The following is a 16800-nucleotide window of genomic DNA, read 5'->3' as shown; positions in this document are numbered from 1 at the left end:
GGGATTTCAGGAGTTTAGTTTTGAAATATTAAGAGTGATATGCCCATTAAATACCCAAGTGATGAGGTTAAGTTGTTAAAAACATCAGTAAGTCCAGAGTTGGGACTCATACATATTTGGATCTACATGGCAGATCCAAACCAGAGATGCATTAAAGGAGTTGTCAGAATATATTGGAATTCAAAGCAGTGAGACTGGACAATATCACAAAGAGTTTGTGATGCGGAGCCATGCTACTTGGTACTATCACTTATTAGCTGAGTGATTTTGGGAAAGTCACTTAGCTTCTCTCCTCATCTATAAAACAAGAAGAATAATCGTAACTGCTTCATGGGGTTTCTGTGAGAATAAAAATGATTAATATCGATAAAGCACTTAGAACATGGTATATACTCAATAATCATTAACTTAATTTCCATTACAACTCTCCTCTGTACCTGTGAGACATTGCAAATATGTCAACTCGTATGTTATTAATGTTACAATGCAGCTTTTCTTTAAGTGGTGTTATTATATTTTTGGTTTATGTGCTACTAGGAGTTATGTGCTATTAGGAGTCCCATTGAGTTGGTTTTGCTTCCAGAATTAAACTGACCTGGAATTTTGGTATTAGGTCTGTCTCCATTGATTTTTTTTTTTTAAAGCCTGTATAAATTTTAGTATTTGTTACTTGTTTAGGAAAAAATTATATGTGTCTCTTCAGTGCTGCTTTCCTTTGCTTTTCTCAGTGCTCAGCAGAGGAGCAGTCAGGTTCACAAGAAAACCACAATTGGAAATCAGGTAGGAATTGCATAAGAGAATCAGTGTATGCATGTCCCAAAGAATTTGAACTAAATCGCTTGATTGACTATTTTTTAATGCAAATTAATCACGTGCAAATTTTGCTTGAAATGCAGCTTTTCATTTTGATTTGTTTTTGCTTTTAAAATTTTTGGAGTGAATTGCATTTCTTTTTGGCTATTTTGTGCAGTTAACCATATTGATTTATTTTAAATAACTTTTCTGCTACTTGCTCTGCATTTCAAATTTGACTCCTCATGTCCTATTTTGCTTGCTTACATTACCCCTAAGTTTAATTTAACGTTGAGTTTGTGAGTCAGTTGAAGGTTAAAATGTGGTGAGTAGTTGCATGAGCTTTCTGGGGTTGCTAACTAGTTCACACATTTGCACAGCTTGGTATCAGTGAAGGGACCGCTCATGAAGAACGCAGTTGTTGGATGTAATCTCTGCCACACTAAATTCTTGTTGGTTAATGAAGATGTTAATTCCTAAGAAGATCTGATCTTTTGAGTTTTTGTGTTTTGGGCTGACCAGCTGTCTCTGACTAATAGCGCTCTGCAGAGATTGTATTAACTCGACAGTTTGCTGTGTCTTTTATGTTTTATGTGATAATGAATATTTGCATTGTTATTTCTTTTCAAGTCAAAACAATGATGGTGTTATAGTTTTTAAAAAACGTTCAGAGGTACAATTATTGAACAAATTGAAACCTCTGCTCTAGATTTTTTTCCCATTGTTTTGAAAGGAGAAGAGGTAATAACAGACTTTATTTTAAAAACTTTTTTTCTGAACTAAAGCATATAATTCTTTGCTATTTCAGGGAACCAATCTTCCGCCTTCAAGGCAAATTGTACGAGCTAAGTTCTGTAAGCTTTACTGTTGCTTTTTCATTTAGCTTCCCAAGGGCACAGTTTGTCTTTAACTGATTAACTCAACTAGCGCTTGCTACTAATTTTTTTAAAACTTAGGTTGTCTTGTCTGTAACACCCTATCATTGAAATAAAAATCCTCTTAAGAGGGTTCATCCCTTCACTGCTAATAACTTGCTGTGATTGAAAGGTATGAACTAGTAAACTCTAAAATGCTGTAATAATAAACCCTTAACACTGTGGGTGCTTTGATATTTCTCTAATTTTAATGGTCCTTAAAATAATTAAAATCATTAATGATCTTCATCTCTGTCCTTTTATGCTATGTTGTTATGAGGTGTAAGCCTTTCTCTTCCCCTTGTATGATAATATTTCCAATAAATGTAGATGATGCTTCTAAAAGGTGGGTAAATATTGATTATCTGATTTTGCTGTGTTTGTTGATAAGCCTACCCAATACCAATTATTTGCATTTATTTAAAAAAACAGAAAAGCAAAGTTATATTGATGGACATTTTATATGGCTATAGAGTTAAATCTTTGAAAACCAGATACTATGTCTTCTTTTATGGAAGTGTAAAAACATTGTCATAAGCATTTAGAAAAAAAATTAAACTCTAATTTCTACCACGGATAAAGCAGGCTTATTCTTCCAACTATGCACAGTTTGAGAATGAGATTGGAGCATGGGTCAATTATCTGCCCCATGATATTTTGGGAAGACACAGGTTTTAGACCTAGACATTCCTGGGTTCAAATTCTGTTCTGTCACTTAAGAGCTATGTGGCCTGGGACACATTGTGCCTGAGTTTGCTCAGCTGTGTGATGAGAGGAATAGAAAATATCTCTCAGGACGATGGTGGGATTCAGAAATGATATACATAATGAGGTTTGCAGCCCAGTACCAGATATGTGCCCTGTAAAGAATAGAAACATTACTCCCAAAAGTTAGGTGCTGTTTCTTTAAACTCTTGGGAGAAAAAGTTTAAGTACAAGAAGATTATAAAATTTATAAAATGAGAACAACAAAACACTTGGGAAAATTAGAAGCTATGGAAATTGTTCTGATGCCTGCAATGCCCAGATTGTGGTTGGATATGATATAAAGGATTTACCCGTAAAAGTTTCTTCACAGTCAGAAGCATCGCTTAGCTCACAGAAGTATGTACATGTAGGAAAATCAATAGTATAATAGCATATTTGCATACTTTAGATCAGAGGAAACTTGGAACAGCTTTCAGTTATATTACTTCCAAATGCTCAAATCATGCTAATTGTGTTTCTGTGACTTTGCTTTTGCTGGATACTTCAAAGCCCACACATTATGGAAGTATTACATCTCAAGATAATAGAATTGGGTGAGTGTTATAATGGAATATAGATTCCTTATCCAAAACTTCTGGGGCCAGACATGCCTTGAAGGTCAGAATTTTTTGGACTTTATTAACTATATCATATATTACCCTACATTTTGTGGAGTTAGAGACAGCACCATATAATGAAACATATTCTATTTCTGCAGTGAAACAAAGGAATAGTCACACCAAGTAAGCTTTTAAATAAAAGATAAATCCTCTCACATCAGATCAGGTTTTGTTGCCAAATTTGCTAAGAAAAAAGCTTTCAATTTACAAGCAAGGGATTATGAACTAGAATATATTATTTTCCAGAATCAAATCCAATAATGTATACATGATACAATATATTTTAAAGGATCTTCAGTAGTTCTTCCTACTTAGCAGAAATAAACCATAATGACTTGAAATTTTCTTTATGAATCTGAGCATATGATGTTGATTGGGGTTTATATGAAAACAGTTTTGCTTATTAAGAGGCTCAAATCCAGGGAGTTTTGGGGCCCAGCCTTCCGACTGATGCTGGCTTTTCTGGTTGGTGGGGCTGAAACACTCTGCAGCATCCTAGGAAGTGATTCATCCATGCTGCTATCCTCTTAGGGCTCCTGGTTGTAGAAGATTGTTGTGCAGCATCTGTTCTGAAATATTTTAGAAGGATTTAAGAAGGGCAAAACTCTTCTTTAAAGTCTAAATTCGATTTGTTTATATCTGCCTAGAAATTGTAATAGTTTCACAAGTTGATGTCAGCAAATGTACAAAAAAATGTGAGCACATAGTTTACCGAAAGCTGGACTGCTCAAAAATTTAAATTTAACCTTCATTCATCCTTCCACTCATGTATTCAAAACCTATCTGTGTCAAAATGTGTGGTGGGTGTTTAGAGAAGCATGATGATGCATCAATCACAGGCCTCACCCTCAGGAAGCCCACAGCCCAGCGGGGATGATGGTAAGTAAGCAAACTGAAGTCCACTTCCTTTTCCAAGGCTAGCTACTGCTGACCCTTCAGGTCTTACTGAAACATCACTTCTGCAAGAGGCCAGCCTTGGTCACCAGATTTAAAGTCACCCTCCCTTCCCAATGCCTTTCACTATCTATTACATTTTATTATTTGAAACAATCTTATTTATTCACTTATTTATTATTTTTTGTCTTCCTTCATTAGGACGTAAGACCCATTAAAGCTATTTTTATGTTGCTTAAAGCAGTACAGAATTATAGTAAGGTTTTAAGCACAATCGTATTAATATTTGTGGAGAAAGGCTTTGAAGGTGAGACAAGACTGGAAAAAGGAGATTAGTTAGAAGGCTGTTGTGGATGAAAAATTGTGGTGATCCGGGCTTGGGTGTTTGTACTGAATTGAGGAAAAGCTGAGGAATTCAAGAGATATTAAGTAGGAAGAATCCAAAAAATCTGTGATAAATTGGATGTCGGAGAGAGGGCTGGAGGTTGTCTTCAATGCATCAAGATTTATGATTTAGCTACAAGTAAGATGGTGCTGCTCTTCACAGAGAAAGGAGCATAGTGAAAAAGTCAGATTGGGATCCAGAGTCATGAAAGTTAGCTTTCTCAGTATGAGTCACCATGGGAGTTTGAAGTAAAAATGTCCAGTAGGAAGTTGGATAAAAGTGTTTAAGTCCAGAAGTGACAGAGAACTCTTTCTTCCAAAGGTATTGGAGAGTCATGGAAGGATTTCCAATAGGGAAGGGAACTCAACTGATTTTTATATTAGAAAGGTCTGTAATGGAATAGTTTGAAGGAGACAAACTAGAGATATGGGAATTGGTGAGGATGCTTTTGAAGTTATTCAGGTGAGAGAAACATTGGTTGCGGGTAGTATTTAGCAGAAGGAACAGATTCAAAATATATTCAGAGGGTAGAATTGGAAGGGTTATAAAGAGTTCTCAGGGGGTTAAGTCATCCTCCTAGGCTTATGGCTAAGGGCATGCATTGACAAAGGGAGTGCAGGAGAAGGGGGAGCAGGTGTAAGGGGAGATGAGAGCAGAAGGTGCTGATTTAGGGCCAGGCACAGTGACTTATGCCTGTAATCCCAGCACTTTGGGAGGCCGAGGTGGGTGGATCACAAGGTCAAGAGATTGAGACCATTCTGGCCAACATGGTGAAACCCCATCTCTACTAAAAATACAAAAATTAGCCAGGCATGGTGGCGAGCGCCTGTAATCCAAGCTTCTCTGGAGGCTGAGGCAGGAGAATCACTTGAACTCAGGAGGCAGAGATTGCAGTGAGCCAAGATCACACCACTGCACTCCAGCCTGGGTGACAAAGCAAGACTGTCTCAAAAAAAAAAAAAAGAAAAAATAGAAGAAGGTGCTGATTTCAATTTTGTGCTTATTGGAGATATCATTGGGGTTTGAGGTTCAGGACTCATGTACACTGGAGACATAAGTTTCACTGTTGTCAATAAATACATGGTATCCAAAGCCGTGGGAGTACATGAGACCACCTCCAAAGGATGAGAACATAGAAAGGAATATAGGACTTAAAGCATGATGGAGAAAGAAGAACTGGAACTGAATGGGGAACTGAAAAGGCAAATAAGAAGTGATGAGAGAGGTAGGAAAACTTGGAGAGTGGTTATCATGGGAAATTCAGCCAGATATCGGGCAAAATTCACCCCCGATATTTCACATAGGTTCTTTTCTATTTTCCCTAAATGTTGGCTGGTCTGAGAAATAAAGGGACCGAGTACAAAAGAGAGAAATTTTAAAGCTGGGTGTCCGGGGGAGATGTCACATGTTGGCAGGTTCTGTGATGCCCCCTGAGCCGTAAAACCAGCAAGTTTTTATTAGTGATTTTCAAAAGGGGAGGGAGTGTACGAATAGGGTGTGGGTCACAGAGGTCATGTGCTTCACAAGGTAATAGAATATCACAAGGCAAATGGAGGCAGGGTGAGATCACAGGACCACAGGACCAGGGTGAAATTAAAATTGCTAATGAAATTTCAGGCATGCATTGTCATTGATAACATCAGGAGACAGGGTTTGAGAGCAGACAACCGGTCTGACCAAAATTTATTAGGTGGGAATTTCCTCATCCTAATAAGCCTGGGAGCGATACGGGAGACTAGGGCTTATTTCATCCCTACAGCTTCGACCATAAAAGACAGCCACCCCCAAAGCGGACATTTTAGAGGCCTACCCTCAGGGATGCATTCTCTTTCTCAGGGATGTTCCTTGCTGAGAAAAAGAATTCAGCCATATTTCTCCCATTTGCTTTTGAAAGAAGAGAAATATGGCTCTGTTCTGCCTGGCTCACCGGCAGTCAGAGTTTAAGGTTATCTCTCTTGTTCCCTGAACATTGCTGTTATCCTGTTCTTTTTTCAAGGTGCCCAGAGTTCATATTGTTCAAACACACATGCTCTACAAACAATTTGTGCAGTTAATGCAATCATCACAGGGTCCTGAGGTGACATACATCCTCCTCAGTTTACGAAGATGACGGGATTAAGAGATTAAAGTAAAGACAGGCATAGGAAATCACAAGGGTATTGATTGGGGAAGTGATAAGTGTCCATGAAATCTTCGCAATTTATGTTCAAAGATTGCAGTAAAGACAGGTGTAAGAAATTATAAAAGTATTAATTTGGGGAACTAATAAATGACCATGAAATCTTCACAATTTATGTTCTTCTGCCATGGCTTCAGCCGGTCCCTCCGTTCGGGGTCCCTGACTTTCTGCAACAAGTGGTAGAACAAAAGCTAAAGGGAGAGAATGTTTCAAGGAAGGAATAGTCAATAGTTAGATGTTTCTAAGAGCTCAAGGAACTTGGAGGAAGTTGTCAGATAGTTGGACTGTGGAAGGTCCTGTGCAGGTTAGGGACTATCTGAGGGTCCAGTGACAGCACGAATTCTCTTGGCCTTGTAAATTGCTCTTCTGCTCTACAGTTGGAAGGTGGCATAAAGCTGAGGACACAGACAAATGAATTGATATTCTGAGCTGGTGTTTTTCTAGGGAGGCAGCATGGAAGGTCAAGAGAGAAGATGAGTTAGAGTTTTTAAGAGAGACAGGTTGAGGTAAAGGACTGTGTAATCTCACATGAGTAGCTTTAATTGATGTATTAATCAGGATAGATTAACCAGGTAACAAGCAACCTCAGGATTTCAGTGGATTAGCATAATACAAATTTAATTCACCCTGCTATAATAATTCAATGAAGGTCATCAACATGCAGGGAGATACCTTGCTTCACATGGTCAGTAACAGACTGGGCTTTGGAATCCCAGAGATTCCAAAATCTCCCTTCTCTGCCTTCTCCTGCATAGAACCTGCACATTTCATTCTTGCAGCAGGTGGGAAAGAGACAGAAGCCTGGGCAAGGGAGGTTTTTAAGAACCAGTCCATAAGTGGCACACATCATTTCCATTTCGTTGAACAGAACTTAGTCATTTGGGCTCACCTAGCTGCGTGGCAAATAGAAAAATATACTCTGAGCTTGTGCCCAGGAAAAAAAAAAGACAAAAAAAGATGATGTTGATGGAAAATTGAAAGGAAATGGGCAAGCCAGGGAACTGGAGGTTTTACTAAAATCAGAAAAAGTTTGTGCTAGGATTAAGGAAAAGAAATTATGAGGTGGGAGGTTAAAGTCAATGAGTGGCATGTTGTACTTGAAAGTTTAAGAGTAAAGAGCATGCCACCTGAAAGTCAGAGATGTTATTGGAGTAAGAGATAACAGACACTGGAGGGAGGGGCACAAGTGATAACTAAAAATATTTGTGGAACATTGTCTTCGGAAGGTGTGAGTAGCTGAAAACAAATGGGGATGAAATTTCCTTGGTTGGAATATGTTAGGGGCCAGGAGGACTGATGTGGCATTTACATGACTGATAATTCATTCCTTTGTCCTCAAGAGTCTTAGCAGGAAGGCATTGTTGACATGCTCCTTGGCCCGAGAATGTATCCAACTGCAATTGTATAACTGGAAAGACTTTTTCTTTAAGCAGGAAGTAGAGCAGGTGCTTGCATGAGCCTAGATATTAGGGTACCTCTTAGTCTCAAGCTTATTATCAGTTTTGTTTGCCATCCACATGCCCACTATTGTTCTAACTTTAGACTGGAATATGAAATTTGGCTTTCTCAAACCTACAGGTCTCCAGGTAACTGGATTATCAACCTTTTGTATTATAGGCTGCAAACAGAAAAAAGACATTTCCTTCCAAACAGGGTTTCTTCTCTCCCTACTTTCTGAAAACTAGTTTTAGTAGACACTAGTCTTTTTCATAGGATCTCTCACAGGTCTCAGAAAATTATAAATGGACCTCACTATCCTGAAATTTTCCTGCCATGTCCCCTAGTTCTTCAACCTCTGTATGTACATGGTTTGAGTCCAATGTTAAAAAGGTGACAGTTTAATCAGTTCTTTAACAAATGGATAACAAGGATTGCCAACATCCTAGCCTAAGAGAGATCCTTCCAGTCCTCTCGCCTTTCTCCGCTCAGCTAATTCCACCTTTTAGGGTCTGTCACTCTTAACTCCAAGTCTTACCTGACTTCCTGGTACTGATATCTCTATCAGTTAGGATTTTTTCAGATGTAAATTTCAGAAAACTCAAATGACCCTGGAAAAAAGGGAATTTGTTAGTTTACATGAATGAACACTTCAGGGATAGAATCGAGCACTATTTAATCCACAGCTCAAATAGTGTCACCATGAACTAGTTTTTTTTCTTTCCATATTTTTGTTCTGCTCTTTTGCTGTGGTTCTGTTCTTGCCCCAAAGGATTGCAAGATGGCTGTTATCAGTCTCCAGGGAATTGTCTTCCTACTTTGAATCCAGCAGAAATAAGAGTCTTTCTCCCAGGATTTTCAGAAAACCTTCTAAGGTTCAGTCTGATTGGACTGGCGTGGATCATGTGCTTATTTCTGAACTATTCACTGTGGCCAGAGAATGAGGTATACTGATTGACTTAGGCCACATCATATGGGACAAGGGAGGTTCCTCACCAGAACACATGGGCTGCCTCTCCCCCTGAAAGAGCTATTGTTGGAAGAAGAAAGGATAGACGCTGGAGAATTTGCATCACAGGTGAAGGCAGGTACTTGCTGAGCATTATTTGTCTTCAGAACAATCTAATTTGGATACTAGGATTTTTGTGTATGTTGTCTTTTTAAAGGAATATGAGATGGTTAATACCTCATCATTAAAACCCTATGGTTCATTTATTAATAAAATTTAATTATTTTTCCAATTCATGACTTTCCCCTTCTCTCCCTTTCCTTTTAAAAATAATTCTACTGACTATATTAGGTTGAGAAGCAACATAGTGCATTGGTTCTTCAGAGCTGACACAGTGGAGTCACTGTGTCACTATGAGCAAATTAATTAAACCTTACTGTACCTCAGTTTTCTAATCTGTAATAAGCTGATAATAATAGTAACTGTTTCATAAGGTTTTTGTATTAAATGAGATAATACTTGTTAGGTACTTAGGCATGGTGTTGGGTGTTTTACACACGTCAGCTCATTAATTCCTCTCAACAACTCTATAAGGTAGGTACCCCTATTATCTCAGTTTTACAGATGGGAAAACTGAGGCATGGAGAGGCAAAGTAACTTGCCCAGTCACACAGATCATAAATGATAGCACCAGGATTCAAATCTTATTCACCATGTTTAACCACAGTTCTAATCACTGTGTTTAACCACAGTTCTAATAGTTTGTAAATTTCATCAAGCATCTCATTTTGTAGTCTCAGTTATTTATAGTCTCATCATTTACATTCATTTGCTTTTTTTATTACTTAATTTTTTTTTTTGAGAGTTTTTCTCTGTTGCCCAGGCTGGAGTGCAATGGTGTGATCTCGGCTCACCACAATCTCTGCCTCCTAGGTTCAAGCAATTCTCCTGCCTCAGCCTCCTGGGCAGCTGGAATTACAGATGTGTGCCACTACGCCTGGCTAATTTTTGTATTTTTAGTAGAGACGGGGTTTCACCATGTTGGCCAGGCTGGCCTTGAACTCTTACCTCAGGTGATCTACCCACCTCGGCCTCTCAAAGTGCTGGGATTACAGGTGTGAGCCACCACACCCGGCCACTTAAAATTTTTCTTAAAATAAAGCCATTAGATCTGAAAAGAATGAGCTTGGCTTTATATAAATTAATCTGATGAACCAAAAAACTACAATGGCTATTTGAATTTGTTGCCATGTTGTTTTTTAATTCTATAAAAATATCTCCAAAGGGGCCAGTCAATAGCTTATAAAATATAATAATCATTATTTTATTATAATAAAATAGAGATTAGAGTTTATGAAAACCACACTTTGTCAAATATACAGCCTGTTAATTTGTTCCGCATCTTTGAGATCTAGAGTTTTATTTGGAATAGTATTTAATGTATGCCACTTATGTTTTTTCCCCAGAAAATAAGCAGATGTGCTTTCCATATTTTTACAGCCAAGTTGCATCTTAATGGAGGGTTTAGAGCATAAAAACCAGTGAAGAGATTATCTTATCTACTCAAAATTACTTTGAAATACCCCTTCAATAGGCAGAATCTAGGTTTTCTGCTATGTTTTTACTTTGGGACAGTAGAGGCATGGTCTTGTTTCACCAGAGGAAGAACAACTGGTGAAACAAAGGCATCTCTCTTCCTGCCTCCCTCCAGCTGCCCCATAGCTCCTCTCTCTCCCTCCCTGCTTCCCTCTTTTCCTCCCTCTGTCTCTTTTATCCTCTTTGATGCTCTCTTTTTTACAAGTGTGGTGTGTTTGATTCCAAGTAAGCAAATGCCTGTATTATTCCAATTCCTTGGAATTTTGATAACATTTAAAAATGTTAATGTTTCTCACCAAAGATATTATTTTATTAACCACTGTATAGCTTATTTAGCACAAAGTATCCATGGAGCCAATAAAGTATCCATTTGTTACTGTATCCAAAGTACATAATTTTGGATCTATAATTTTCAAGTTAAACAATAAATATATGAACACATTTTTACTGTGAAAAAGTTGAATAATGCAGATAAAATAAATACACTCTTGACCCCCACCCAATCCCACTCACCTCCATAGCTACCACCACTGTTATCATTTTGGAGTATATATACACATATATACACACACAAGCACATGTGTACACACCCACCCACAAACAAAGACACTGTGATTTAAAAAAATAAAAATAGACAAATATTGTACATGTTTTGTTCTAAAATTGTAAACTCTACCAAGGCAAGGATTTTTGTCTCTTTTGCTTATTAATGTATCCCTAACAATGTCTAAAAGCTGGTGTATGGTAGCTGCTGAGCAAATATGTGAAGTTGACCTCACTTTATTCATTTAATAATATGTCTTAGGGATTTTTCCATGTAAATTCGCAGACACAAAATGACAAAACTTCTTTGTGGCATAATATTATAGTGTTCTACGGTATGGATGTGCCATACTTAATTCACATTTCCCTAAGGATAGGTATTTCTGCTGTTTCCAGTTTTTCCAAAACACCTGAACCAGTTCATAGACCCAACAACTATATATGTAAGTACCTCAATCCCCAGTACTGGATAATTATATTTTATATAATTTTTGATAATCTAACAGAAATAATAATATATTGTTGTTGTGATTTGCATTTTACTTATTGAAAGTTACAGAGGCCAGGCGCGGCAGCTCACGCCTGTAATCCCAGCACTTTGGGGTGCCAAGGAGGGTGGATCACGAGGTCAGGAGATCGAGACCATCCTGGCCAACATAGTGAAACCCCATCTCTACTAAAAATACAAAAATTAGCTGGGCGTGGTGGTGCATGCCTGTAATCCCAGCTACTCAGGAGGCTGAGGCAGGAGAATCACTTGAACTTGAACCAGGGAGTTGGAGGTTGCAGTGAGCCGAGATCGTGCCACTGCACTTCAGTCTGGGTGACAGAGCAAGACTCCGTCTCAAAAAAAAAAAAAAAAAAAGTTACAGACCAGCCTTATACCTATTTAACAGACTTTGGTATCCCTTCTCCTATGAAATGTCTGATGTGTCTTTTGCCCATTTTAGGGAACCATTGTATTATTTTCTTATTGATTTTTAGGATTTTAAAAATAGTCTGGATATTAATTTTGTTTGTATTATATATAGTACAAATATTTTCTGCTTATCTATCTGTTGACTTTCAATTTTTTTACTGGATATTATAAAACAAAAAGTTATAATTTTGGCTTAGACTATTTTAAACATTTTATGGCATTTATTTTTTATCTTGCTTATATTTTCTTCCAATATTTTTGTGGATTTTTATACTTAGCTATTTAAATTTTTGTTTGTTTGTTTGATGATCATATACTTCTGTCTTCTTAAACCACAGTTACTTATGTCTATAACTTACCGGTGAGGATAAATATTTTTCATGCTTATTGACCACTAGTATCTTCTGTTTAGAATGAGCCATTCATGCTGGTGTTTATATTCTCTTTGATATTTTTTAACTTTTACTGATTTATAAGAGAATTTTGATATAATAATTATATTGACCTTTTATCATATTTATTAACAATTTTTTAACTTTTTCTTATATAGAATTTAATTTTATTTATAAGGTTCTTGAGGTAAAGTTTTAAAAAAGTTTGATAGTAATGTTTATTGTTCTTTATTCTCTCATTTCTTCTACTGTATTTACATTTAGAAAGGTGGTACCTACCTTAAGAGCAGTTAAGTATTCATCCTTATGTTTGTAGCATTTTAATGCATCCATTATTGACATTTTTCCCTGTAACCTGTCTGAGATTCATCATGGCACATGGTAGGAGGTGAGGCACTAACTTACAGAGCAGAGTATAGAGGCTAAGAGCATAGAATCTGCAATGTCTAGTTCTGCCACTTGCCAGCCATATTAAGGCAAGTTCCTTAATATTTCTCTTTCTCTGTTTCCTCATTTGCAAAAGGAGAATGATTATTGCATCTACCTCTTAGAGTTGTTGTGAAGATTAAACACATTAATTTACATAAGGCACTGTGTATTTTGTAACAACTCAGTTACTACCAGCTATTATTATTTTATTCCAAAGGGGCTAATGTACAAATATAATCATATGAACAGTCCATACTATCACCATTGATTTGCAATACTTCTGTGATTGTATAATAATGTCAACAATAATAGCATAATAATCATAGCAGTTCACATTCCTTTAAAGTTTACTCTATGGCTAGGTATTGCCTTGAATGTATTCTTTACATCCACTCATGCAGTTCTACAGCAACCCTGTGAAACAGGGTCCAGTAGTTTTCCTGTTTTATAAATGATGGTACTGAAGCTTTGAAAAGTTAAATAGTTTACCCTAGGTCATACAATGGATAAGTGGCAGAATTCTGGCTTCAGTCCTGGTGAAGGATGAACTCTTAACCTAGAGTCCATACCTAGGTTACTTGTCTTGTCTCTCCATCTGTTGATTTTTGTACAGTGACACACTTTTTAATTATTGCAGCAGTCTGTTTTAATAACTGCTAGGTTTTTCCTTTTATTATTCTTTTTTCAAAAATGAGTTTTGCTTTTGTAGTTTACTTATTCTTTCAATTGAAGATTAAAATCTTGTCATATCCCAACTAGAGTTCTATTTGTTGATTGGGTGTATGTAAAGCTTACAAATTAATATGAGATGAAGTCTCATTTTTTCACTTGCTGTTTTCCCATCCAAACAGTTACTTGTTCTGTTTATTATAATTTTGTTTTCCCCCTTAACTTAGGTAAATTTATATTTCTTGTTAAAATATAAAATAACTGCAAATACTCATGTTGTAATTTTAAATAGGATTTTTCAATTATATCTTCTAATTATTTATTGCTACATGAAAACCATTGATTTTTAAGCATTTATTTTGTATCACTGGAGTTTACTGGATTCTCTAGTAGTTTTAAAAATTCAATTATAATTTTTATTTCAACTGTGTAGTTGCATCTTTTATTTCTATTTTCATATATTATTCCTTACAGAACAATATAAAATAGTACTGGATTTTCTAAGCTGCTTTTTACTTTAGTGGGAATTTTTTAGTCTTTTACCATCAGTTTTAATGTTGGATTTTTGTTTAAAATATATTTAGTATGATAAAGAAATAAATATGGGCTTGTAATCCCACCACTTTGGGAGGCCAAGGCAGGCAGACCATTTGAGGTCAGGAGTTTTAGACCAGCCTGACCAACATGGCAAAACCCCGTCTCTACTAAAAATACAAAAATTGGCCATATGTGGTGGCATGCACCTGTAATTCCACTTATTCAGGAGGCTGAGGCAGGAGAATTGCTTGAACCCAGAAGAAGGAAGTTGCTGTGAGCCGACATCGTGCCACTGTACTCCAGCCTGGGAGACAGAGCAAGACAAAGAAAGAGAGAGAAAGAGAGAAAGAAAGAAAGAAATTTAGGTGGGTGGGAGGAGGGAGAGGATACCTAATGGGTACTAGGTTTAGTACCTAGGTGATGAAATAATCTGTATAACAAACCCCCATGACACAAGTTTCCCTATGTAACAAACTTGTACATGTACCCCGGAACTTAAAAGTTTTTTTAAAAAAAGAAATTTTCAAAAAAAGTAAATTCTTCTATTCCTCTGTATCTGAGATTCTCTATCAAAAATGGGCATTGAATTTCATTGAAGTGATTATGGTCTTACATATTGAATAAGTTATGTAAGTTGTTATATTGATATACTTACAAAACATTCTTGCTTTTATTCTATAAGACTTATTTGGTTATAGGGAGTGATTGTTTGCCATTGAACGAATTTTCTTATTATTCAATTTAAGGTAACATTATTCTTTATAAAAAATAATGAATATGCACTACTATTAAAATCCCTGTTGAAAGAGAAATGCCACCAAAATTAGGGAGAAAAAAATACTGTGTAATTTATTCCTGCATATCTCAATTTGCTAGATAAAACAAGAGGCTGGTTCATCTGTTGGGAGTGAGGGGAGTAGGACTTACATGGACGTCTTAAGAAGATGGTGAAACTCAGTATAGTTACTAAGTGGAATGTGGAAAAAAAAAAGTAAAAGGGCTTTCAGCTGTTGGCCAGCTGGGAGAATCACCATCAGTTCACAGGCTGAGACTGCTGTGCAGGGATGTCAATTTCTTCTCTTATTATCTGGTGAGAACTCTGGATCTTTCAGTTTAGCCATTTAAGGGTTTAGCAAAAGACAAATCATAAAACCTCATTGACTATAAAGGTGTCACGAGATCTTTTGTTAGTGATGATGTCCATATTGCAGACCAGAATGTTCTTTTGGAAGGATGCCACCGGTTCATTATCGCAGTGAAAATCAGAGTAAATAGATGAGACATTCTTGTATATATTTCCAATAGTGCTCTTTTGTTATTTTTGTTCATTGCTTCTCATACTGAAATTAAATCCTCTGAAAATAAATATGTCCCAAATTCACCATGACCAAGGCAAATTTCAGTTTCTGTCCCCAAAGCACGAATCTTTTCACATTCAGTGCAATAACATTACAGAATTTTTCCTGAGTCAGAATATTCCACAAAATATGAGACATCTTTACATTCTTAAGGTATTTCAAGGAGTCCTGTATTATGTATTCATAAAAAAGAAAGCTTATGTTGATCAGAGCAGTCAGGCAGGAGGTACCCGGTGGTTAACCTTCTGGTCTCCATTCTCACTCAGGACTCTGCTGTATCTTAAGTCTCGGTGTCAAGGTACCTAAATGCCAGGGCATATCAGGACATTTTATCATAAATTTTAAAATTTTGTTTGTAATTGGATAATCCTATTCGAGAACAATCTTACTTTTTTTTCCTCCTCAGATATGTATATGTCTTCTAATCTTAGGGTCTCAGATTTATCATATAGTAGCTCTACATGTCAGTTCAAAATTCCATTTGCCATAAATCCCCCACCCCTTAGTGAAGTCCCTGCTTTTCTTTTTTCCCTCAGATATTTGCACTGACCAAGTCTCTTATAGCTTCTGTGGAACCATTTTTACTTTCCCTTGGGAGTAATTTGCATGGTACAGCAAGATTGTGATTTAATTGGAGTAGTCTTAGTAGCTTTAAAGAGTTAATGCAGGTCTCAGATGTATCTGAATAATTCTGGAAAGAGCAAAATGGTTTATTTGCCTAGCAATATATATTTTCTAATTATGTAAGTGTAGAAAATAAGTGAAATTTAAGAGATAATCTCTTGAAAAAATGTAAACATGTGGAGCATTCACTAATTAGGGAATGAAATGTCTTACTCCCAAAGTTACTATGAAATTTCTTTGACTCAGCAACCAATCCATTCCCCACCCCAGGGAATTCCATTAGGCTGAATTATATGGGATGAATGTTCCCTGTCCAGGAAATGAGTGTCCTGGTTTTATAATTGAACCTCAGTTCCTTGAAACTTTGCACTGTACACTTGCCTTACCAAATAATTGGCTGAAGTTTTTGTCCTGATTCTTGGTAAGGTTATTTACACACTTAGCCTGTGATGGATGGCCCCTGTGGGCAGATTATTAGCTGTACTACCATTTATATTGCCTGGATGGAGAACTACTTTGGAAATGGTGAACAAAAATAAAATAAGCTTGGGAAATAAAAATATTAATACTAAATATAGTCATCATAATTTAAACAATTTCTAATGCCTATAATTATTATTTGTTTGCACTATAATATGAATTCTTTATGGAGTTTTACCATCTCCAGCCCCTTTTCTAAGTTTTAATTTGAGTCTCAATTGACTTTTGTCTTTTATAAGAAAGTACGATTATAACAAAAACCTTAGTTTAATATCGAGTCATTTTATTGTTTCCTTACCTAGTCTACTAATACTGATTTTCTTAATAAAGCTATGG

At 36.5% G+C, this 16800-nt stretch overlaps 1 protein-coding gene across 9 annotated transcripts in view; it reads left to right on the top strand.

The window, feature by feature from the left end:
• DNM3 (dynamin 3) overlaps positions 1–16800 on the top strand; it is a 583300-nt gene that overhangs the window by 256859 nt on the left and 309641 nt on the right. For 5 of the 9 annotated variants that reach the window (XM_055111556.2, XM_003824660.4, XM_003824661.4 and 2 more), the window contains exon 13: positions 729–780. In XM_055111556.2, the coding sequence (XP_054967531.2) occupies positions 729–780 (52 nt within the window). Of the gene's footprint in view, positions 1–728; positions 781–1600; positions 1631–16800 lie in introns of all 9 variants that reach the window. The other 4 variants (XM_034940650.3, XM_008978307.4, XM_055111554.2 and 1 more) reach the window with 1 other exon arrangement.

This window comes from Pan paniscus, chromosome 1 (assembly GCF_029289425.2).
Source record: "Pan paniscus chromosome 1, NHGRI_mPanPan1-v2.0_pri, whole genome shotgun sequence".
NCBI lineage: Eukaryota > Metazoa > Chordata > Mammalia > Primates > Hominidae > Pan > Pan paniscus.
The sequence above is the reverse complement of the archived record's forward strand: the minus strand, read 5'-3'. Positions and strand labels throughout refer to the sequence as shown.